This window comes from Ranitomeya variabilis, chromosome 6 (genome assembly GCF_051348905.1).
Source record: "Ranitomeya variabilis isolate aRanVar5 chromosome 6, aRanVar5.hap1, whole genome shotgun sequence".
Taxonomy (NCBI): Eukaryota; Metazoa; Chordata; class Amphibia; order Anura; family Dendrobatidae; genus Ranitomeya; species Ranitomeya variabilis.
Window position 1 is genome coordinate 137,360,263 of NC_135237.1, and position 24,658 is coordinate 137,384,920.

Genomic DNA, 24,658 nt, shown 5'->3' on the forward strand with positions numbered 1-24,658 from the left:
AGCCTGATGGTCTGCACCCAGGTCCTTGATAAGTCTTTTAGATCATGTCTGCGAAGAAGGATTCGGGTAATTCAGGACAGGTGTTCTCCAATCAGGCAGCGAGATGGCTCCTTTAAAAATATATTATGCGTTAACTTCCAGCCATGCAGGCAGTAATAATAGGAAATTCCCTTTTCCCAGAATAGCAATCCCTGGGGAATGGGCGGCAAAATCCCTCGGTCTCTTGTCTACTGCATTCTAGGCCTTCTTCAGAGGCCAGACCATGCGCGCCGACACAGTGTGGCCACGCCCACCGCTTTCATCCAATCCTAACGTCCCCATCTTCCAAACCTGTGTGCTTTTTTCTCGGCACCGCCTCCCTCTGGCTTGCTAGAGTCCTATGCATACTTTTCCTGGTTCCACCCCTCCTATCCGGCACCATCTCCACTTGCAGGCTCTTGGTCCCACAGTAGCCGCTCTGTAGTAGGCTCTGCCACGAGGGGGCAGCTCTCTTCCCAGCATAGCTCACATTGGCATATTCTTTCTCTTTCTCTCTATGCCTAAACCCAGGAAACCTCACTCACATCCTCCTCCTGTGAGGGTGATCTCTTAAAGTGAGATCTATATGATTGCTTGTACCTGATCAAATATAAGCTGAGTGCTAGCTTGGAGGCAAAGAATGTATCAGATACACAGAGACAGATACACACTCCTCTCTCAGCAAGAGATGGTGCACAACTGAACTTTATTTTTAGAACAAAGGAAGATACTACAAGCAGCAAATGGGGAAGGTCGCACAACTTCTGAGCAGCTAGTCACTTTTTTCTATTCGCCACGACAGCACCCACTGAGAGAGGGGATCCGCCCCTGGGAACAGGAAACCTACAGAGAGATAAAAGGGGCGGCCCCCCCTCGCTCATCAGTTGGTTTCCTGTTCCTAGACGGGAACCCACAGAGAAGACTCTATGGAGTATGAAGAGGAAAAACCCGCCTGGACTGCCGCCTGTACGACTCTGCTGAGCGGCAGGGGCTCCAGAGCGGGTAGAACAGAGACGGGGGATGATCCTGTGGACCCCTCGTCTGCTGATGCTGTCAACAGTCTCCCTGCTGGGACACTGTTGTATGGGCCACCAATGATGCGGAGCGGCACCTACCTCGTCCGGCCCGGGGTCCTGGGCAGGTAAGAGGATATACTCCTAAGAAATATGGAGCTGCGGGGGTGCTGGCGTCTCCCCGGTGGTTGGTTCCCCTCCTGGTGCTCCGGAGCGGAGATACTGAATGTCTGACATGGCTGCAGGTGCGGCGTCTTCCAGCATGTAGCAGGGACGCCGGCGCATGCGCAGTAGCATCGGCGTCCCGGAAATGCTTAGTGGAACTTCCGAGGTCGCGAGGTCAGCCTGGGCTCGGCTATAGGCGCCATTGCGGTTGCCGGTAATTACTACAAGCATCTGCGGCTGGAGAAGGAGACTGCGGGCCACACACCTGGACTAATCGCTAATCTCCTCTATGGTCAGGTACAGGAAAAAAAAAAAAAAAAAGGGAGTGCTTTCTCAGCTGTGAAGCACAGGCGGTGCTATATAAGGCAGTTTAGAGCTCTCCTGGTTGCGCAACATGTCGTCCCAGGAGGATATCGAGCGCCCACTGGAGGATTTAATCCTGCCTAGTGGTGATGCCAAAGAGAAAGGCAGTGGACACTCAAAAAGAAGTGACTCCGCTGAGAAATCTGTGAAAAAGTCAGGCCGCTCTGCACCGAAAGCTGATCGTACAACCCGGCAGACGGTATTTAACCTTACTCCTGGGTAAATGTGTAGCTGGCTTTATGGGGGCTAATGGTAGTTCTCCTACTTCTATCTTATAGGGTAAGCGGACGGAGAAATCTAGGCACAAGCAGTGTGCGATGTGTAATGAGCCCCTGCCGGACTCCTATATTAAAAAATTATGTCAGAGTTGCATAGATTACACCTTGCAGCAGGAGAGTTCGGTCAGGATGAAGGAGATTCGCCTCATGATCAGGGAAGAGCTTCAGTCCTTGGGAGGTAGTCCGGCGGTGAATGTTGAGAAAAGAACCAGGAAGGCGCCTTCACCTGCAGCAGACACGTCAGCAGAAAGTGGGGAGGTCAGCTCAGACGTTTCTCAGAAATCAGGCTCCTCGGATGAGGAGGATTACGTCTGTTTCCCCACAGACAGTGTAAATAATCTGATTAAGTCAGTGAGAGGTACTATGGGGGTAGCAGAGTCTAAGGAACCTCAGACACCTCAGGACGCTATGTTTGCTGGTCTTTCACAGAAAAAAGGCCATGTGTTTCCAGTGAATCAGGCCATCAAGGACCTGGTTAAACGGGAATGGAGTAAAGGACAAAAGGGGTTTGTGCCAGTCTCGTGTAAAAGGCGGTACCCCTTTGATGATGAGGACTTGACCACTTGGTCCAAAGTACCTAAAGTGGATGCGGCGGTGGCATCCACCTCCCGCCGTTCTTCCCTGCCAGTTGAAGATGCAGGTTCCTTATCAGATCCTATGGACAGGAAATCTGACACAATACTTAAAAAGTCATGGGAAGCCTGTGTAACGGCCTTTAAACCTGCAATTGCAGCCACTTCTACTAGCAGGTCTATGCTAGTTTGGCTTGACCAGCTGGACCAAAACATTAAAACCGGAGTATCCAGGGAAAAATTGCGCTCCGCTATTCCTTTAATTAAGGGGGCTGCGGCATTTATTTCTGATGCCTCTATTGACTCACTCCGTCTAGCGGCCAGAACGGCCAGTCTTACTAACACGGCTCGTAGAGCCTTATGGCTAAAAAACTGGAAAGGAGATGCCCAGTCCAGGTCTAAATTGTGTGCCATACCCTGTCAGGGTGAGTACCTCTTCGGAACAGTATTAGACGAAATACTCACTAAGGCGGGTGAAAGGAAGAAGGGGTTCCCTAATCCCTTTATTCCTTCTTACAGAAGGGCGTTCAGGAAGCCACCATTCGGCAAGAAGGGAGGCTTTAAAGACCGATGGAATAATAATAAAGAATTCAAACAAAAAGGAAATCTATTCAATAAACGTCCCTTTAAGCCAGCGGATAAATTCCGTTGACCCGGTTCTGCCAGTGGGAGCTAGACTTCTACACTTTGCAGAGCAATGGAAGGAAATAACGGTCAATCCGTGGGCCATCAATTTAGTTTCTTCAGGCCTCGCTTTAGATTTCATCCAAACACCTCCGGATTCCTTCCTTCTTACATCCTTAAAATCTAGGCCTCAGCAGGAGGCCCTTGAAACGGAAATTAAATCCCTCATATCCAAACACGTATTAATAGAAGTACCACCATCCCAGATAGGGAAGGGCTTCTACTCCCCCTTATTTCTAATTTCTAAGCCGGACGGCTCTTTCAGAACCATAATCAATTTGAGAAAATTAAATTCCTTTATAAAACCCAGAACATTTAAAATGGAATCTATTCGTTCAGCTATTAAAAATTTGTTTCCAAATTGCTACATGGTAGTATTGGATCTTAAGGATGCTTACTACCATCTCCCCATACACCAGTTACACCAAAAATTTCTCCGGGTAGCAGTGGTTATAGAGGGGCAGGTCTGTCACCTACAATACCGGGCTATGCCATTTGGTTTATCCATGGCTCCAAGGGTTTTTACCAAATTACTATCAGAGGTAATGTCCTTCCTACGAGTAAGGGACACACTAGTAATTCCGTATCTAGATGACCTGTTGATTGTAGGTAGAGATTCCCTACAGTGTGAGAGGAGGTTGGGGGAAGTAGTATTTTCTTTGCAAAGACTGGGCTGGATTATAAACTGGGAAAAATCCAGGCTCCAGCCTGTGACATGTCAGAAATTTCTGGGGCTCCTATTGGACTCAGTTGACCAGATATGTAGGCTTCCTGATGAGAAAAAGACCACCATAATACATAAAGTGAGTATAGCCATCAGTAAGCGTAGTATGTCATTGAGGAATGCCATGTCTTTATTAGGTTCCCTGACTTCCTGTCTTCCCGCTGTCCAATGGGCGCAATTCCACACTAGACAGCTACAGAAATTTGTATTACAAGAGGACATTAGGAGGGAAGGAAAGCTGGATGACACAGTTGTTCTAACGTCAGATGTAATACACTCCCTTGCATGGTGGTTAGATTGGGACAATCTATCTAAGGGAGTTTTATGGGTTATCACTTCATCCACTAACGTTACCACGGACGCTAGTCCCGATGGCTGGGGAGCACACTTTCAGGATCAGGTAGCCCAGGGTCTCTGGTCTTATGCAGAGCTTGAGAATTCCTCTAATGTAAAAGAGTTGAAGGCTATATTTTATTCCCTGCTCCACTTTCTCCCTCAGCTGAGAGGCTCTCACACAAGGGTCTTCTCCGACAACACAACCGCAGTGGCCTATCTGAACCGTCAAGGAGGTACTCGGTCAGAAAATCTTATGGGAGTTGCTTCAGACATCATGGAGCTAGCCGAAGGTCACCTACTATCCTTGTCGGCAGTTCATATCAGAGGCATAGACAATCTTCGTGCAGACTTCCTCAGCCGCCACACTCTGCATCAGGGGGAATGGATGCTCAACAGGAAAGTGTTCAAGTTAATAACAGCCAAATGGGGTGTACCCCAGATAGACTTGTTCTCCACACGAGCAAACCGTCAAGTGAGGATGTTTGCCTCTCTATGCAGAGAGGACAATCCAGACATATTCGATGCCCTCCATATAACATGGGCATTCGACCTAGCCTATGCATTCCCTCCATGGAATCTACTGCCAGTGGTCATAAGAAAGATAAGGGAAGAAGGGGCAAGAGTTCTGCTGATAGCCCCATTCTGGCCCAAGAGGCCATGGTTTTCGTGGCTCAGAGCGATGTCAATTTCAGACCCCTGGATTCTGCCTCAGACCAAAGACCTTCTATCTCAGGGGCCGTTCCTACATCCTCAAGTGAAAGGAATGAACTTGACTGTCTGGAATTTGAGAGGCAATTACTAGAGCTTAGAGGGTTCTCTAGGGGGCTAATAAATACCCTCATGAGGAGTAGAAAGCCTTCCACTACCAGAATTTATGTTAGGATTTGGAAGAAATTTCTTGAATTCCATACTGCACAACTCTCTTCGGAAGTTCCTATATTCTCAATATTAGAATTTCTACAGAAGGGTCTGGACTTGGGACTCTCGGTTAGCACATTAAAGGTCCAAATTTCGGCTCTAGGAGCTCTATTTAATTCTGATATTGCAGGCAATAGATGGATATCTAGGTTTATTTCTGCTTGCGAGAGATCAAAACCTATTAGAGTACCACAGATTCCTCAGTGGGATCTGACGTTAGTCCTGGATGCATTGACACAAAGCCCTTTTGAGCCTCTTCAGACAGCCTCTCTGAAGCATATCTCATTAAAAACGATATTACTAGTGGCATTAGTATCTGCCAGAAGGGTGAGTGATCTCCATGCCTTATCAGTAGATCCTCCATTCCTATCAGTGACTTCTGACAGAATAGTTTTAAAAACAGATCCATGTTATCTCCCTAAGGTAGCCACTAGTTTTCATAGGTCTCAGGAGATCTTGTTACCTACCTTTTATGAGAACCACTCGACTCCAGAAGAAGCTAGGCTTCATACCCTAGACGTTAAAAGAGCTATTCTAACCTATATAGAAAGAACTAGGGACTGGAGGGAGAGTAGGTCTCTCTTTGTGTCTTTCCAGGGGAAAAACAAAGGATCCAGAGTCACAAAGTGCACACTGTCGCGCTGGATCCGGGATGCTATAATCTTGGCGTACAAATCTAAGGGAAGAGATCCTCCTCTGCATATCGGAGCACACTCCACTAGGGCCGTGTCGACTTCCTGGGCAGAAAGAGCGAACGTGCCAATACACCTTATATGTAAGGCTGCAACTTGGTCTTCGCCTAATACCTTCTATAAGCACTATAGACTAGACCTATCTGCTGCTTCTGATCTAACCTTTGGGGTTTCGGTTCTTGACTCAGTTAACCCACCCAATCTACAATCTCTGTAAATCTCTCAGTGGGTGCTGTCGTGGCGAATAGAAAATATCGGATTACGTACCGGTAATGCTCTTTTATAGAGCCCACGACAGCACCCATTCGATTCCCTCCCTTTTCTTTATTTAGTTGCACGTGGTGTCTTGTAGGGAGATGTATATAATAAGAGTAAGAGGCTATGAAGTTGTAAATATGTATATATAACTGAACCTGTTGAACTAATAAGCCTGGCGGCGGTTCCTCCTTATTCTCTGTAAAACAACTGAGGAGCGAGGGGGGGCCGCCCCTTTTATCTCTCTGTAGGTTTCCTGTTCCCAGGGGCGGATCCCCTCTCTCAGTGGGTGCTGTCGTGGGCTCTATAAAAGAGCATTACCGGTACGTAATCCGATATTTAATTGGTTCATATCCAACTTCATTTCCAAATATGGTGTCTTGGTGTATTCCAGTGTCTTCACTCCTGCATTCTAAAGATTCCTTCCAGGACAGTTCCAAGGACTTCCAAGACAGTTTCAAAGACACAATCGCCATCTTGCTACACCATATCTGAACTGACTTATATAAGGTTTAATAATTGATTTCATTAGCCATTTTCTCCTTCACACTTCTATTCGTCTTGCATTTCACTTGTTCTACCTATAGTAAAAAGGTCCCCTCTGGGCAGACCTCTTCTCGAATTGCAACCCATCTAATATGCCCCCCCAGGAGCCTCCCACTGCCCGAAACGAGCAAGCGCCTCCCTTTGAGTGGCCTGCATCTCTCTCCCAGTCATTAGCTGACCTTACCAAGGTATCTCAGACCTTGGTTTCAGACTTGGAAAGATTACCTAGCCCTGACCCCCCCCCAAACCCAAAAAAGTTACACCACACAGGAGTCCTCCTTAATCCTGTCCCAGCACCTCCAGTTTCTAGAGCGGATGTTTGACATTCCCTCAGCAAGAGAATTCCTTCTGGAAGACAGGAAGGGTACCTTTCAGACTAGCATCTGGCTTCTGAGGAGTGCCTCCCTGGTCCCTTTTTGCTCCTGCAGGATGATCCTGGCAAGATCGTAGTATCCATTGAAGCCATTCCCTTTGCCCAGTTCCATGCCAATTCCCTCCAGCCTGCTCTCCTCTCAGTATGGGACTAGTCTCGCCTTTCCGTGGATTACTCTGTGGTTCTGCTTCAAAATAAATTACAGCCAATCGGGCATCTCCCTGATGATGATGCGTGATGGATAGGTGTCTGTCTTTATTTCTCCGCATTGAGGAGACCATTAATCCTGGCCAAATATTCATCTCCATTTGCTAAAATGCAGCTCCAAACTTGCAGTGAACCTCCATGCTTCACTGGTGCCTGCAAACACTCGTTGTTATTGTACCACTTTCCAGCTCTTTAGTGAACAAACTGCCTTGTCTTGCAGCCAAGTATTTCTAATTTTGACTCCTCAATCCGGTGCACCCTGCTTCGATGTCCAGATATGGCTTTTCAGATATGGCTTTTTGGCACAATTCCTCAAGCAAGACCACCCCTGACCAAATATTCCAAACACTAGATTTGTGTTGCTGGGTACCGCTAGTTGCTACCAGTCCTGAGCTGATGGCACTGCTGGACATCTCCTGATATTAAAGGGAAATAAGCATAATGCGTCTTTCATCTTGCTGTACTAACTTTCCTTGGCCGATTAATGTGTCTATAATCAACTTTGCCAATCTGATTTGGCTCCAAATGTGTTCTGTAACAGGACAATGACCCTAAACATACAGCCATTGTCATTAAGAAATATTTTCATTGTATAGAACAAGTAGTTCTGGAAGGGGTGATATGGCCCCCACAGAGCTCTGACCTCAATTTCATGTCTGTCAGGGATTACATGAAAAGGCATAAGGTTTTGTGCAAGACTACGATTATAGAATGTCTGTGGTCAATTCTCTTGGATATTTGGAGCAACCTTCCTGCCAAGTTCCTTTTAAAGCTGCATGCATGTGTACCTAGAAGAACTGCTGCTCTTTTGTAGGCAAAGGGAGGTCCGACTAAAATTTTGATTTGATTTCTATTTTGTTCATTCACTTAGCTTATTTTTATATATTAACGAAATGCAATTATCCCTTATATTTTGTAAATTATTCTTGTGACTATCTTCAAAGCACAGGCTTCCTTAAACCATATATGTGAAATTGTATTATGATTCTTTATGTTGACTCCTTATTTTCTAACTTGTATTTTTTACAGGTAGACCAAGGACCTAAAATACTTAATGAAGTTGTAATATGTGTGAGCAAGAAGCTCAGCAAGAGACAAGGGGAACTTAATGGTATAGCCGCCTCACTTGGGGCAGAATACAGGTAATGTATGCCATCAGGAGCACTAAATTGTTTAGGACCAAAGGTTAAAAAAGCAATATAATAAACGTGTTTGCCTCAGTTTCTCTAAATTTTTTCTGGGTTGTCCATTTTATAGGTGGTGCTTTGATGAAAGTGTAACTCACTTCATTTATCAAGGAAAGCAGAATGACCCCAACCGGGAATTCAGATCCATAAAAGAAAAGACAGGAATTCACATAGTTTCCGAATATTGGCTATTGTGTGTATGTATCTTTTTTTTTTGTTTGTTTTTTATTTCCTTTTGTAAGCCCCTAAAGCATTTACAGATAGTATATTCTGCTCCATCACTTGACCAGGAAGTAATAGTAATTATAATACACTAGATATTATCCTAAAATTACACAATCATTAAGACACTTTTACAGTTAAATTAGTTTTTAAAGGGGGTATTCTCAAAATGTCTCTTGAGCAGCTCACAGCTATGAAGACTTCTGGGTATGGGTGACAGTTCTCGTGATAGTAGAATTGTAGTATTAGTAGAACTATAAGGCCATGTGCACACGTTCAGTATTTTTTGCGTTTTTTTTTCGCTATAAAAACGTGATAAAAATGCAAAAAAACCCGCTTACATATGCCTCTTATTATTTTCAGTGTATTCCGCATATCTTGTGCAAATGTTGCATTTTTTTCCGCGAAAAAATCGCATCGCGGTAAAAAAAGCAACATGTTCATTAAAATTGCGGGGATTCCGCACAACTAGGAATGCATTGATCTGCTTACTTTCCGCATGTGGCTATGCCCACCATGCGGGAAGTAAGCAGATCATGTGCGGTTGGTACCCAGGGTGGAGGAGAGGAGACTCTCCTCCACGGACTGGGCACCATATAATTGGTAAAAAAAAAAAAAAAGAATTAAAATAAAAAATAGTCATATACTCACCTTCGATGGCCCCCGCAGTCTTCCCGCCTCTCAGGTGCACACTGCCGCTTCCGTTCCTATAGATGGTGTGTGAAGGACCTGCGATGATGTCGCGGTCACATGACCGCGATGACGTCGCGGTCACATGACCGCGATGACGTCGCGGTCACATGATCGCGACGTCATCGAAGGTCCTGCACACACCATCTATAGGAACGGACGCTGCTGAGGAGATCTGCTGTCTGCAGAAGGTGAGTATAACCATTTTTTAATTTTTTTTATTATTTTTAACATTCTATCTTTTACTATTGATGCTGCATCTATAGTAAAAAGTTGGTCACACTTGTCAAACACTATGTTTGACAAAAGTGACCAACCTGTCAATCAGTTTTCCAAGCGATGCTACAGATCGCTTGGAAAACTTTAGCATTCTGCAAGCTAATTACGCTTGCAAAATGCTAAAAAAAAAACGGGGAAAAAAAACGCAAAAAGAAACATTCGGATTTCTTGCAGAAAATTTCCGGTTTTCTTCAGGAAATTTCTGCAAGAAATCCTGACGTGTGCACATAGCCTAAAGCGCAGCACAAGTTCTGCTGTAAGACATTCGGCTATCAGTGGTTTGTTCTAATGTATGCATCATTGTCACTATATTTACACATTGATTTAACGGCATTTGAGCAAGCAGACAGTAAGAGCAGAGAGTCGGGCCGTGATTAGACTTGCTGTCAAAGCTGCATAGATGGTGATTTATAACTGCAGCTCTTCAGAAGATGAGAGGAAGGTGAGCAGCTAATTGCTGTCTAGAAATCAAGGGGCTGGAGAGATGTGACTGGTATGTTAGGAGTTAGGGTATGTTCACACGATCCTGATTTCAATCCTTTTTTTTCAGGACAAAAACCGCAGCTCTTGGCAGAAAACGCAGGTGCGTTTTTGGTGCGTTTTTGGTGCGTTTTTTGATGCGGTTTTTTATGCGGTTTTTTATGCAGTTTTCTCTGCAGATTGTCTGTGTTTGACACAAATAAAGCTTTAACTGCAGTGGGGGAAAAAAAAAAAAGAAATGATGTCATTTCCTTGTCCAACCCTTTTCTTCTTTCATCCTCCATTTTGGGACTAAACACCAAAATGAGTGGACGTGTTTTGAATGACAGCGCTCCGCAGAGTGCTGAGCGTAGGCCAGATCACAGCCCGCGGATCCAGCTCTATCCAGCTATTTAAGTCTACGTTCACATTTGCGGTCTGCGCCGCAGCGTCGGGCGCCGCATGCGTCATGCGCCCCTATATTTAACATGGGGGCGCATGGACATGCGTCGCACTTGCGTTTTGCGCCGCATGCGTCACTGCAGCGCACGCATCCGGGCGCAGAGGACGCAGCAAGTTGCATTTTTGCTGCGTCCAAAATCAATCAAAAAAAGGACGCATGCGGCGCACAACGCAAATGTGAACATAGCCTAAGTGCCACGTATTTAAGTGCCACGTATCACGTATTTCAGTGCCACGTATTTCAGTGCCACGTATTTCAGTGCCACGTATTTCTTTGCCACGTATCACGTATTTCAGTGCCACGTATTTCAGTGCCACATATTTCAGTGCCACGTATTTCAGTGCCACGTATTTCAGTGCCACGTATCACGTATTTCAGTGCCACGTGCCACGTATTTAAGTGCCACGTGCCACGTATCAAAGTGCCACGTATCACGTATTTCAGTGCCACGTATTTCAGTGCCACATATTTCAGTGCCACGTATTTCAGTGCCACGTATTTAAGTGCCACGTGCCACGTATTTAAGTGCCACGTGCCACGTATTTAAGTGCCACGTATTTCAGTGCCACATATTTCAGTGCCACGTATTTCAGTGCCACGTATTTCAGTGCCACGTATCACGTATTTCAGTGCCACGTGCCACGTATTTAAGTGCCACGTGCCACGTATCAAAGTGCCACGTATCACGTATTTCAGTGCCACGTATTTCAGTGCCACATATTTCAGTGCCACGTATTTCAGTGCCACGTATTTAAGTGCCACGTGCCACGTATTTAAGTGCCACGTGCCACGTATCAAAGTGCCACGTATCACGTATTTCAGTGCCACGTATTTCAGTGCCACATATTTCAGTGCCACGTATTTCAGTGCCACGTATTTAAGTGCCACGTGCCACGTATTTAAGTGCCACGTGCCACGTATTTAAGTGCCACGTGCCACGTATTTAAGTGCCACGTATTTAAGTGACACGTGCCACGTATCAAAGTGCCACGTATCACGTATTTCAGTGCCACGTATTTAAGTGACACGTGCCACGTATCAAAGTGCCACGTGTCACGTATTTAATTGCCACGTATTTCAGTGCCACGTATTTCTTTGCCACGTATCACGTATTTCAGTGCCACGTATTTCAGTGCCACATATTTCAGTGCCACGTATTTCAGTGCCACGTATTTAAGTGCCACGTGCCACGTATTTAAGTGCCACGTGCCACGTATTTAAGTGCCACGTGCCACGTATTTAAGTGACACGTGCCACGTATCAAAGTGCCACGTATCACGTATTTCAGTGCCACGTGCCACGTATTTAAGTGACACGTGCCACGTATCAAAGTGCCACGTGTCACGTATTTAATTGCCACGTATTTAAGTGCCACGTATCCCACGAAGATTTTCCATGGAGAACAGACACATCCAGAGATATGTCTGCTCTCCACGGCTGCAGCAACACACTGACAGGAGCCATAGTTCCTGTCGGTGTGTCACTGCGCATGCGCGAGCGAGTTTACCGGCGGTCATTGACCCCGGCACTCTCGCTTAACGGCAGTGCTGCGTGGGAAAGTTCAACGCAGCTGTACTGCTGTTAACCGAGACGCCGGAGTCATTGAACTCCGGGACAGTACGCGATACACTGCTAGGAGCTTCGCTCCTGGCAGTGTATCGCCGGAGAGCAGGGGATCGGCGTGGGACACTCGTTTTATGGATTCTGCGGACAGGGAGTATGAATTTGATTTTTTATTTTGTGATTTTTTTCCTGGAGGATCGAGGGCTTCGCCTACAAGTGTGCTGTTGGTGAGTATATACTCTATGTTATGTGTTGTATGTACTGTACTGTGTGTCATGTATGTGTATTGTGTGTAGGTGTTTTGTGTAACTTTACAATTGTGCTAAGTCGCCGGACACAGGGACAACTCTCCCATCCTAATACCGGATGGGAGTAGTAGTCCCATACGGCGACTTAGCACAATGGTGGCACTAGCGTCGCATGGGGACACGCGCACACACACACACACACACACACACACACACACACACACACACACACACACACACACACACACATACCAAATCAATCACGATCCCCATGCGACGGTATGCCTCCATGTCTCTCCGCCCAAGCACTTCCGCCCACGCACTTCCGGCCGCTTCCCCGCACTTCCGGCTGCAGCGGTTCTGCACCACAAACCGCAATAAAACCCGCAGATATATTTTTGATCTGCGGGTTTTACTGCGGGTTTGACCTCACAATGGAGGTCTATGGGTGCAGAACCGCTGCTGTTTCGGGCAAAGAAGTGACATGCTCCTTCTTTTTTCCCGCAGCTATTCAGCGCGGCTTTTTTTTTTAAATTCAGGATCATGTGCACAGCGGTTCCTGTTTTCCATAGGGTACAATGTACTGTACCCTGCATGGAAAACAGCTGCGGAACCGCAGCGGCAAAACCGCTGCGGTTCTGCAGTAAAAAACGCACTGTGTGAACATGGCCTTAACCCCTCTCTTGGAATGTAACTACTTTTCACACTCACCCAGGATCTTGGGTCAAAACACCACAGAAAGCAGCAGAAAACGCTATCTTTGCAGTTGACAGTAGATAGGAAAAGCAAATCAGTTGAAAACCTTATGCTAATGCTAAATAACTAAAGCAATTTTAGAGCTTGAGAACACCCCTTTCAGACAATTATGCTTTTGGAAGTTTAGGTCTCTATTACAGTTATGCATCCGACATCTGTGATTTCTGTCGAAAATGCACAATGCTCATTCTTTTTTTTTTATTCAATGTAATTTTTTTTAGGTGTAATTCACATTTCCATGTCTCATGTCTCATTTCTCATTTTGTTTTTTTTTTTCTGGCTAAAAAGTGTGCAGAAGAGCAAAGGAAAGTCCCCGAGTCTCTTTACCCCCATACATACAATCCAAAAATGAGTCTTGACATTGGTGCTACACAAGATGGAGCGAATAACAGCAGTAAGCTTACTACAACAGTCTCTAAACATGATAAGGTATGATATAATCTGTAACAAAATAACCCCTCCTATACATACAGTATATATATATATATATATATAATTTATTTTACCTTCCAACCCTGTGAGGCTGTGTGCCCACGTTGCGTTTTTTATGCGTTTCCGCCGTGTTTTTTGCCGCAGCGAAAACACTTAAAAAATGCTTAAAAACGCATTCCCATGCAATACTATGGGATTCCGCAGTTGCTGTGCCCATGCTGTGGATTTTCCCGCTGCGGAATCGCATAGCGGTAAAATCCGCAGCATATTCATTATTTCTGCGGAATCGCCGCGATTCTGCCTTCATAGGATTGTAATGAAACGCTCACTTTACGCATGTGGCTATGCCCACCATGCGTAAAGTGAGCGCTTCATGTGCGGATGGTACCCGGGTCTGGAGGAGACTCTCCTCCAGATCCTGGGTACAATATTCTTGTAAAAAAAAAAAAAAAAAATATATGGTTATTCTCACCTTCCAACGGCTCCCGATCTCCTCAGCGGTGCACGCGGCGGCTTCTGTTCCCAGGGATGCATTGCGCGAATCATCTGAGCTGACGTCGCAGTCACGCGACCGTGATGTCACAAAGGTTCTTCGCGCAAAGCATCCCTGGGAAAGGAACGTACCGGGAGCTCCGATGAGGAGATCGGGGGCCATCGGAAGGTGAAAATAACCATATTTTTTATTATTTTTAACATTCTATCTTTTACTATTGATGCTGCATAGGCAGCATCAATAGTAAAAAGTTGGTCACACTATGCTTGACAATTGTAAACAACCGGTCAATCATTTTTCCAAGCGATGCTTCAAATCGCTTGGAAAAGCGCAAGCATTCTGCAAGCTAAAAACGCTTGTGTTTTGTGGGAAAACCCATGCAAATTACGCATGCGGTTTACCCGCGGCAGGGAGTTTCAGAAATGCTGCGGATATTTCCGCAGCATTTCTGCAAAGTGGGCACATAGCCTAGTAGTTTGTAAACAAGCGTATTATTTTAGTTAAGATGCTGCTTGTGTGTAATTTGTCTCCATTACAATGAAAAGAAACCAAGTAGGCGCACTGTCTCTGAGAAAGTCAGCTATTCATTCTGCAAAGACTGGTCACCACTCAAAGATTATTGGTTGTTGGTCTAACCTCACCTGTTACATTTTACTGCATCTCTAAGTACCTATTGCCAAATTTATTAACTTCTATTTATTATGAAAAGGACTGCGATCAATCAAAGCAAATTGACAGTGCCTTACTGTTACTAGGGCTAGTTTTAGTCTTTTGCCCCAAGTACATCTCTAGCAGGCAATCCTTTGCATTTTGGATAGATTCTATAACTTGTATATTTTATTTTTGTTCGAAAAAGCAACTAACAGATGAAGATGATCAAATAGCTGAAATGTCTCTTGTAAGGACAAGTAAAACTGGAGCTGCTCAAAGTGAAGGGAATGAAATAAAAGGAGGTAAAATTATATATGCTTGTTTACAATGTGTATTTGGCACGTGGCACTCAAAAAAAACCTTCCCGACCACTTTCCTTATTCCAGATCTTCAGTTAGTCACTGGCTGTCCATGGGTTAGATGTAAACAATGGATGTTGATTTCTCAACATAACAACTTTTCCACTGCTTCACCTTTTTTGCTTTGGCAATGAACAAGTGTAGGAGGTTCTGTAGTTTTTATTTGCACATGAGTTGAACATGTTCATACACTATTCAGTGCCGGCGCATAAAAGAAAACGCCTGGAATCGTGGTTATGTAAGTAAATCGCGTAACTGCCGCCATCTGTGGAAGTGTTGACAGTCGCTGTTCATTGTTTACAAAGCCGAAATATGGCCAGCCAGGGGCTTTAAAGGTAATCTGTCACCAGGTGTATGCTCCTAAATCTGAGAGTAGCATAAATTGGGGGCAAGGACCCCAAATCCAGCAATTGGATCATGTTCTGGAGCTTTAGTTGTAGTGTTGGTGAAATTATTTATTATTTATATGTTCCAGTTCTTCTACCCCTCTCAATGATGAGTTCTAGCTAACCCCGGGACCAGATTTGACTGATATCTTACAATGTACATAAACAGAAAACTGCTATTCTCTGGTGGGGGCAGGGATAGTCCAAGCTCATGAATATTGAGAACTACACTGCTGGAGCTCCTCATTGAGAGAGGACTATCGGAGCTGCAGCAGAGGACTGGAAGCAGTATTAAGAGGACTGTCAGAGCTTCAGCAGTGTTTCATCAAAACTACAGAAAAGAGCTCAGTGAGTGACACTGTTTGGATTCGGGGTCTCTGTACCCTAAGTTGTTGCCCTTGGATGGGTCAGATAAGCTTGGTGATAGTCTTTAACTGACAAATTGGGGTAAGTAGATTGAGTTGACAACGTAAGAACATAACACAAATGACTTGTGTAATTATTCAGGAATGTGGTGTTCTTTTTGTGTTTTTTATTCATGTAACCAGCACTTACTCAGACGCTAGAGATGAGGGAGAATTTCCAGCGACAGCTCCAAGAGCTGATGTCTGCAACATCGATGGTGAAGGCACAAGGACAGAGGACGTCATTAAGCAGGGCAGGGTTCGATAACTCTCCTTGTACTCCTGAAGGAGTTCGTTCTACTAGAAATGGTCGTAGCCGGGTGCTGGAAGCAAGAAGGTATCGTAAGAAGAGAATTTAGTTAGCTTAGTATCCAAGAAAATACTATGAAAATGTTTGTCTGTTGTATTATATTTCCGTCTGTAATGATTTAATTTATTCACATCTAACAATGTATGACACTATTTTTAATGTTTAAGTCACTACTTTTTAGAATATATTATGTTTGCTCTTTTTGGTTTTTACAAAAGTTGTTCTACTGTACTTTTAGAAGTTCTCGCCAACCCACAGCAGATCTCAATACAGAGCCATCTCAAAATGAGCAAATTATTTGGGATGACCCCACAGCAAGAGAGGAGAGAGCCAAACTAGCCAGCAACCTGCAGTGGCCCAATAGTCCTTCCCAGTATATGGAGCCTCAACCTGATGTGAAAACCCCAAATTATGATAGAGCTCAAGATTCCTTAACCGACACAGACATAGCTGCTATGGGTAAGACATTGGTATCGGTTCCTGCATAGCCTGTAGTAGATGCATAATTTTCTTAATTTTTGTTATTGATTTTAGGCATATTTACTTTTTAAAAATGTCTGGTTTGCTGTGAGAACTACATTTGCTTTTTCTTTTTGTTTGCAGTTACTCCAGAAGACTAACATAAACACAATAGTCTTTTCTTTCTAACTTAATTGTCAGGGAAATTTAAAACTGGCACTTAAATCTTGTGTTTCAGAAGCCTGTGAAATGGATGACACTGCAGCTCAGGAAGCACTTGGCAAAGGAAATGATCTCCAGTCTCCTGCTAAAGATCAGCTAATCTGCACTCCACAGGCTCCCAGCATTGCATTCCCACTAGCCAAGCCCATGGTGGCTCCACAGCCAAAGGAAACGGTGAGTTTGGATTCTCTCTGGCATGCTGCTTCCATTCTTTGCACAGATTCTCTTACATGTCTGTTCTGTTCAGTCTACTCCACAATTATTGTCTGCTTCCAGTCTGATCATTCTGTTGGTGGGAACTGAGTGCATTTTAAGTACAGGATCTAAGGAAATGTTACATACACATATACCTGGCTGTTCCAATTTTGGTGCTTGATGGAAAACAGTTTAAAGGGAAGTCACCAGGTTTGACCAAGATGAGATACGGCCACTACCTTTCAGGCCTGATATACAGCATTCTATAATGCTGTATTTCAGCCCCCGATCCAGCCTGCAAGAGAAGAAAGAGCTTTTATTGTACTCACTGGAGTGGGCTGTCTGGTCCGAGGGTTGACTCTGGTCTTGGTCCGGTGCCCCCCTTCTTCTTGCGATTTTTTTTTTTTTTTTTTTTTTTTTTTTTTTTTTTTTTTTTTTTTTTTTTTTTTCCCCCTCCTATTTCCTTGTGTGGATGACACGTCCTTATGTCAGCCACACAGTGTTCCCCGGAATTGCGCTCCTGCACAGATGTACTTCTCTGCCCTGACTAGAACAGAGTAACGTGCTGCAGTGCACCGGTGCCGGGAAAGGTCAGAGTCCCCAGCGCCTGTGCACTGCAGTACTTGCTCTGCCCTGCTCAGGGCAGAGAAGTACCCTGCACAGGAGCGCGACGTGTAGGTAACGTAAAGACGCGTCATCAACACGAAGCAAGAAGAAGGGAGGCACCGGACCAAGACCAGAAGGACTGGACCGCCGGGCTGATGAGTATAATAAAAGGTCTTTTTCTTCTCTTTCTGATCGGGTTGGGGGCTGATATACAGCATTCTATAATGCTGTATATCAGGCCTGAAAGGTGGTGGCTTTATCTCATATTGGTCAAACCTGGTGACAGGTTCACTTCAAGTAATTATGTCATAAAACAATCTGGTCTGTAACATGAATTGACATAAAAATTTGGTAATTCATTTCCATTCATGGTAAATACAGTGATTAGATTGGCTCTTTTTAATGCTGTCACACTATCGTTAATTGTATTCTTGTAATCAATGCCAGATGTTTACGTTGTAATAAAATTATTACCTTTCTGGACTTAACATTACAGAATGAAAACTCAGTGGTGGATGATAAAGATAAGGAACGTCGATTCCAGCTTTCTTCCTTAAATCCACAGGAAAGAATTGATTACTCCCTCCTCATTGAGGAGCTAGGTAAATGTTCCGCTAAATGATGGCCTAATAAAATCCTAATAACTAGCAAGAAAATAAAGACCATCTCCCTCATTCGTCTGTCTACAGCATGTGAAAATTAAACCACGGCACTCCCATACTCTGTGACGCAGTAGGATCCGATCCCCTTTAGGTTTATAAAGTAAACTTGGCACTCGGATGTGAAAACTGTAGATATTTATTTGTTCAGCCTGCAATTTTCACATCCGAGTGCCAAGTTTACTTTACATACAGCATGTGAAAAGCCACGTGTCAGTATTTTAACCTGATTTGCTTGCTTGCAGGTGGAATAGTGATAGACAAACAGTGTTTTGACCCAAGCTGTACACACATTATCGTTGGACATCCACTCCGTAACGAGAAGTATCTTGCCTCAATGGCAGCAGGCAAATGGGTCCTTCATCGATCGTACCTGGAGGCCTGTCGAGCAGCAAAGCGTTTTGTTAAGGTTAATACTAATGTAAAATGAAAACGTAACATGCTTACTGTATATAAAGGATTAGTGAGTCACCACTACTGTAAGGCCTGCTTCAAGATAATATATTCCTAGTTTTTGCATGTGGGTTATATTGCTGTTACATACTTGTTTTACCACACCCAAGCGTTATTTTATATAGCACACCCAAGCGTTATTTTAGAGGATGTTCTGAGAAAGAATTTAAAAAAATTAACCCCTTCACGCCGCAGCCCTTTTTTGTTTTTCGCTCCCCTTCTTACCAGAGCCATAACTTTATTTTTCATTCAATATGGCCATGTGAGGGCTTTTTTTTTTTTTTTTGGCAGGACGAGTTGTACTCTTGAACGACACCATTACCATTGTTGTGCACTCGAAAACGGGAAAAAAATTGCAAGTGCGCTGAAATTGTAAAAAGTGCAATTCCCCAACTGTTCTTTGTTTTTAAAAAAAAAAAAAATGTTCACCAAACGCTAAAACTGAACTGCAGTTATGATTCTCCAGGTCATTACAAGTTTTTAGATTTTGTTTTTTATTTAAATGGTGAAAAAAAATCCAAAGTTTGTTGCGGTGACCAAAAAACCCTATTTCTGGCGTTTTGACTTTTTTTTTTCACTACGCTGTTTGCCAATCAGATTAATTGCCGCTGTCAGAGATTGACAGCGGATTTAACGGGTTAACAGCCGCGGGTGGATCTTGATTCCACCCGTGGCTGTTAGGAAAAGATGCGGGCCCAGCGCTGGAGCCCACATCAAAGAGAGAGACACAACCGGCGCAGTACATGTATGGCGCATGTCGTGAAGGGGTTAAATTGGTTGTCCAGGCTTTGGACTTAAGTCTGCAGTCACTCTATGTGACTGCTGACTTGTGAGTTGCACTGTGCGCTGTCGGGATTCTCCAGGGGCGAGCAAGGCTACGAATATCTAGTTGGCATGTGACAGCATATATGTAAATGGCATACTTTCGATCACACGCCCGCCCTCTCCCGACACTAGAATCCTAATAGCACGCACAGGGCACGCTGTGGGGATTTCCAAGTCTATAGTCACATAGAGCCTGAACAACCCCTTTAACGTTTCTAGACAACCCTCATTCCTGCACAATAGCAGGAATGTTTCTGCTGCCCATGTACATAAGGATTTGAGCAGTGAGACTGTGTGTGTGACCATCAGTACTGAACATATCAGGTGGTTGTTCTGAGAAAGAATGAAAAGAAAGGCATAGCAAGTGCACAATAGCAGTGTTTACGCACAAAAATCTTTTTATAACCAGTTCTACATTAAGATGAGTGAACCTACTGCTCCATTACAGAAATGTGCGATTATTTACATGTCCGTAAAATGGATGATTTTTTTTTTATCACTGTGCCAGATCCAGTTTTCATCAGTATTTGCTCTGTGGGTCCAGTCTTACCAGGTTTGTCATACAGGCCTGACAACAAACCCGGACATGTGAATGAAGCTTAACACTTAGTATTGGGACAACCCCTTTAAAAGAAATATTGAATGGGAAGGAAGGGTTTGCTACTGAGCATGTGGCGCAAGTCGATTTAAGGTTAAATGCTTGTAAAGGTTTACTGCTTATTGCGTGATGTGCTCACGGACATTGCTGTATTCTGTCATAAAGCTAATATGCTATATCCATCTTTTCTTCCATTATTGGTGACTGTGAACGGATCTTTGTTCTCACAGGAAGATGATTATGAATGGGGAAGCACGGCTGTATTGAATGCTGTTAGCGGCATTAATCCCCAACAACGTATGCTGGCTGAGGCAGCGATGAGGTGGAGGCGGAAGCTGCAGAGGATAAATCAAGATATTAACAGTGCAGAGGCAAGTTTATCCACATTCTGGGAATGGTGAACTAAAATGTATCATTTCTTGAGTGGTAATTGTAAGTGCTCCGGCACCACTAGCAGCTATATAAGCAATATATTCCATGGTCTCTTCCTATAAAGTTCAGAATGACTAACCTTTTTTGCAATGAGATCATTCAAGAGCTTTTTGAGTCTTAGTGGAGTTCTCAAGGTTCACATATTGAGTTACAGTAGAATTTCAAATTGCACTTCAGCATTTCTTATGGCATCTAAGCACCTTTGTCATTGTATTAAAATTGTGTTTTAACCCTTTTCAGGGAGCTTTCAGTGGATGGAGAGTTATACTAAATGTTGACCAAGCAAAAGAAGCTGGATTTAAACGTCTTCTACAGTCTGGAGGAGCAAAGGTGTGTCTCCTTATACAGTCTTGTTTCTTTTTAATAGGTTCCCCTCTAAATACAATGTACAAGTCCCAGTAGTAAAGGCCCTCAAGAAACCTTACCATTTAGTTCAGATTTAAAAAATTCTGGCACCTAATGAGAAGAATAAATATGAAAAATATAAATATGTTTCTATGTTAATGTTTGTGTATATAATATTTAATTTCTCCGGGGTGTGACTTCTGAGTTGGTATAAAATGCACCAACTCTGACTCCTAAAATATATAATCAATTGGGTTCAGTAGTGCACTGCAGGATGTGCTGTAAATGTTTTCATAAGAATTTGGGCAAGTTATGAAATGTCCTATAAATGTCTGTTGTGTTCCTGATCTAAGGATCTCCCCTTTTAGTTGAGGCAAATCTGTTCTGCACTTTATGAACATGCTAAGTAGTGACTAGGGCTGTGGAATCAGAGGTCTGGCTTACCAAATCAACAGCCCTGATAGATATCTTTCTAATTACAAATGTAATGGTTGGAAATCAGAATACTTTTATAGCCCTAACTTGGGTTTCAATGTTCTTACTAGAAATAGTCTTGTTCTTGCTCTGTTGCAATTTTTTTTTTTTTTAATTCTCAGTAGAATCTTCTTAGCAGTAAGCAGACTAGTGACTCCAAAATATATTAATTTAACTCCTTTCAGACATCGGTCATAATAGTATGCCGATGTCTGACTCCCCTCCCTCAGTGCCGGATCCCACATATTTTCCGGCAATGTCAGCTGTTTTGAACAGCAGACATGTGCTTCTAACAGCCTTGGGTGGAATCTCGATCTACCTGCGGCTGGTAGCCCGTTAAATCCGCTGTCAATCTCTGACAGCGGCAGTTAATCCGATTGGTAAACGGCGTAGTGAAAAAAAACCAAACTCTGATAGCAGCTTTTAACACATACTTACGGCAAGCGCATCGGAACTCCCTGCCATCGGTGACCGCGTATCACTAATGGGACGGTATGGCAACCAGAGGTCTCCAGCAGACCTCTATGGTTGTCAATGGCAGATTGCTATGAGTGCCACCCAGTGTTTGGCGCTCATAGCAAGTGAGCTTTTCTGCTACGTACAGACGATCTGATCATCGCCTATATGTAGCAGAGCCGATCGGGTTATGGCAGCTTCTACTCTCCCATGGAGACTATTGAAGAATGGCAAAAGTAAAGGGGGAAAAAAAAGTTTACTCTGTCGCCTCATTGGGGGACACAGGACCAAAGATTAACCGTGGCTCCTCCTCTGCAGTATACACCCCTGGATGGCGTCAGCCTTCTCCAGTTTTTGCTTAGTGTCGCATAGGAGGCACACCTAAGATTTTTTTTTTTACTCCGTTTTTTTCCGACGGATTACAGATGAAGAAAAGTGGGTCGCCTGTGAGACTCCCGGCATGGCTCCTTCCTCGGCCCCCTATTACGGGGTGCCCGGTTGAAGTAGAGATGGCTATTCCCCATGCCGCTCCTTCCCCAGTCCCTCGGGTGCTGGTTCGAAGTCGAGACTCCCCCCTCCTTCCCCAATTCCTTTTGGTTTTATGGGTTGAGGTCGAGGCGAGGATAAAGCCCCCTGAAGGTGACAACAGCACTCTCCCTAATCCCCCTCTGGGGGCATTAAGGTACCTTCACACTGAACAACTTAACAACGATAATGATAGCGATCCGTGACGTTGCAGCGTCCTGGATAGCGATATCGTTGTGTTTGACACGCAGCAGCGATCTGGATCCTGCTGTGACATCGTTGGTCGGAGCTAGAAGGCCAGCACCTTATTTCGTCGCTGGCTCACCCGCTGACATCGCTGAGTCGGCGTGTGTGACGCCGATTCAGCGATGGCTTCACTGGTAAACAGGGTAAACATCAGGTTACTAAGCGCAGGGCCGCGCTTAGTAACCCGATATTTACCCTGGTTACCATTGTAAATGTAAAAAAAAACAAACACTACATACTTACATCCCGGTGTCTGTCACGTCCCCCGGCGTCCGCTTCCCTGCACTGTGTCAGCGCCGGCCAGCCGTAAAGCAGAGCACAGCGGTGACGTCACCGCTCTGCTTTACGGCCGGCGCTTACACAGTGCAGGGAAGCGGACGCCGGGGGACGCGACAGACACCAGAATGTAAGTATGTAGTGTTTGGTTTTTTTTTTACATTTCCACTGGTAACCAGGGTAAACATCGGGTTACTAAGCGCGGCCCTACGCTTAGTAACCCGATGTTTACCCTGGTTACCCGGGGACTTCAGCATCGTTGGTCGCTGGAGAGCTGTCTGTGTGACAGCTCTCCAGCGACCACACAACGACGAAACAGCGACGCTGCAGCGATCGGCATCGTTGTCTTTATCGCTGCAGCGTCGCTTAATGTGACGGTACCTTTAGGTTGAGACGCCTCAGGTAGGGCCTGTACAGGCAGCATTCTACAGCTCCCAGCAATGGGCCAGCACACTGCGCCTGCATCCAGGGACCCCAGCCCAGCTGCGGGCTCCTGTCGGGGCCGGGGGGAGTGCAGGCAGGCATGGCACATACAGACACAGGACTCCCTGCGCCCCTGTCTCTGTGGCAGCACCAGCTCTATACTGCCTCAGGGGGACCCCTCACAGGGCCCCCCTTCCGCTTATAGCCCCACCGCTATCCTGCCTTTAAATCCGGAGGGGTCCGGTTCAGATCCTCTACAGTGTGTCATAAAGGGGGTGGATCGAGACAGACAGGGCGCGTTTTTACACAGCTTTGCCGCCTTTTTTCTCAGCTCTCCGCCCCCTTCTCCCCCTGCCTCTTCTCCTCAGCGGCCATTTCTACTGCAGCAAGGATTAACCCTGCATCTCCCGGTCAGCAGGACCAGGCCAGCCAGTCTCCGGGGGGCACAAAACTGTGGATCTAAGGCGCTGGACCTAGGGGCATACTGGTGGGGTAAGATCACAGCTGGGTTGTTTTACTCGGCTGTGAATCCATATTACCTATAAGGCTCCCCTATAGGTTTCTCTACCCCTGTAAGGTCTTCTGCAGCCAGCCCTTCTGCACTCTGTGCATTATGCCTGGCTCAAGGTCCAAGAGAACCAGGCAGGACTGTTATTATGCATTCTGTACAGCCTGCAGGACCGCTCTCCCCAGTGGCAGCACGTAAGGCGCTGCCAGGACTGCATCCAGACTAGCACGTCAGAGCCCCAAGAAGCCCCTGCCAATGCCTCGGTGTCTAATGCCATGCCGGAATGGGTCACTCAGAGGTCGCAATCTATGACGCAGTCTATAGATAACCAAACCTCCACATTGCTTCAGGCTCTGCAGAGTCATGCCTCGGCTATGACAGCTACCCAGCAAAGGGAGAGCTTGACTCAGGAACAGAACGACCTGGCACATCCACGTCTAGGTCAGGACGCAACGGACCCATAGGTCAAGTCCATCTGCGTCATCCCATAGCACACGGTCATCCCCTTCTAGGGAGAGACACCGTAGTTCCAAGTCATCTAGACCGTCCCCTTCCAGGGGCAGACAATGCAGATCTCCGCAGTCCCCGACCAGAGAAGGCCTCCTCCCCAGCTCACCCAGCAGGGGACGCCTCAGTGATACACAGGATTCGGAAGGCATCTCCGACTCAGACAGGGAAACGGAGGGGTCCCTGATCTCAATCCCCTCTAGCAATACAGTGCTAGTCGAGGACATAATCTCTTCCATCCATCGGGTGCTGGACCTTTCTAATCTGCCACCAGAGGATTTCCTTTGAAGGACCTCTGAAGCCGCCTAAGGTTTTCTCTAACCACCCAGAGTTTAAAGCGATCCTTATAGAGCAGCTCTCACAGCCTGAGAAAAAATTAGCTAATCGCAAATATCTGGAGGCA

The 24,658-nt window shown here is 45.2% G+C and overlaps 1 protein-coding gene across 8 annotated transcripts in view; it reads left to right on the top strand.

Annotated features, from left to right (window-relative positions):
- Window positions 1–24,658, top strand: part of TOPBP1 (DNA topoisomerase II binding protein 1) — a 107,175-nt gene that overhangs the window by 55,411 nt on the left and 27,106 nt on the right. For 4 of the 8 annotated variants that reach the window (XM_077269043.1, XM_077269038.1, XM_077269039.1 and 1 more), the window contains 11 exons: window positions 8,174–8,286; window positions 8,402–8,528; window positions 13,300–13,440; window positions 14,793–14,889; window positions 15,881–16,073; window positions 16,285–16,505; window positions 16,744–16,901; window positions 18,025–18,130; window positions 18,433–18,596; window positions 20,294–20,438; window positions 20,740–20,825. In XM_077269043.1, the coding sequence (XP_077125158.1) occupies window positions 8,174–8,286; window positions 8,402–8,528; window positions 13,300–13,440; window positions 14,793–14,889; window positions 15,881–16,073; window positions 16,285–16,505; window positions 16,744–16,901; window positions 18,025–18,130; window positions 18,433–18,596; window positions 20,294–20,438; window positions 20,740–20,825 (1,551 nt within the window). Of the gene's footprint in view, window positions 1–8,173; window positions 8,287–8,401; window positions 8,529–13,299; window positions 13,441–14,789; window positions 14,890–15,880; window positions 16,074–16,284; window positions 16,506–16,743; window positions 16,902–18,024; window positions 18,131–18,432; window positions 18,597–20,293; window positions 20,439–20,735; window positions 20,826–24,658 lie in introns of all 8 variants that reach the window. The other 4 variants (XM_077269042.1, XM_077269045.1, XM_077269041.1 and 1 more) reach the window with 2 other exon arrangements.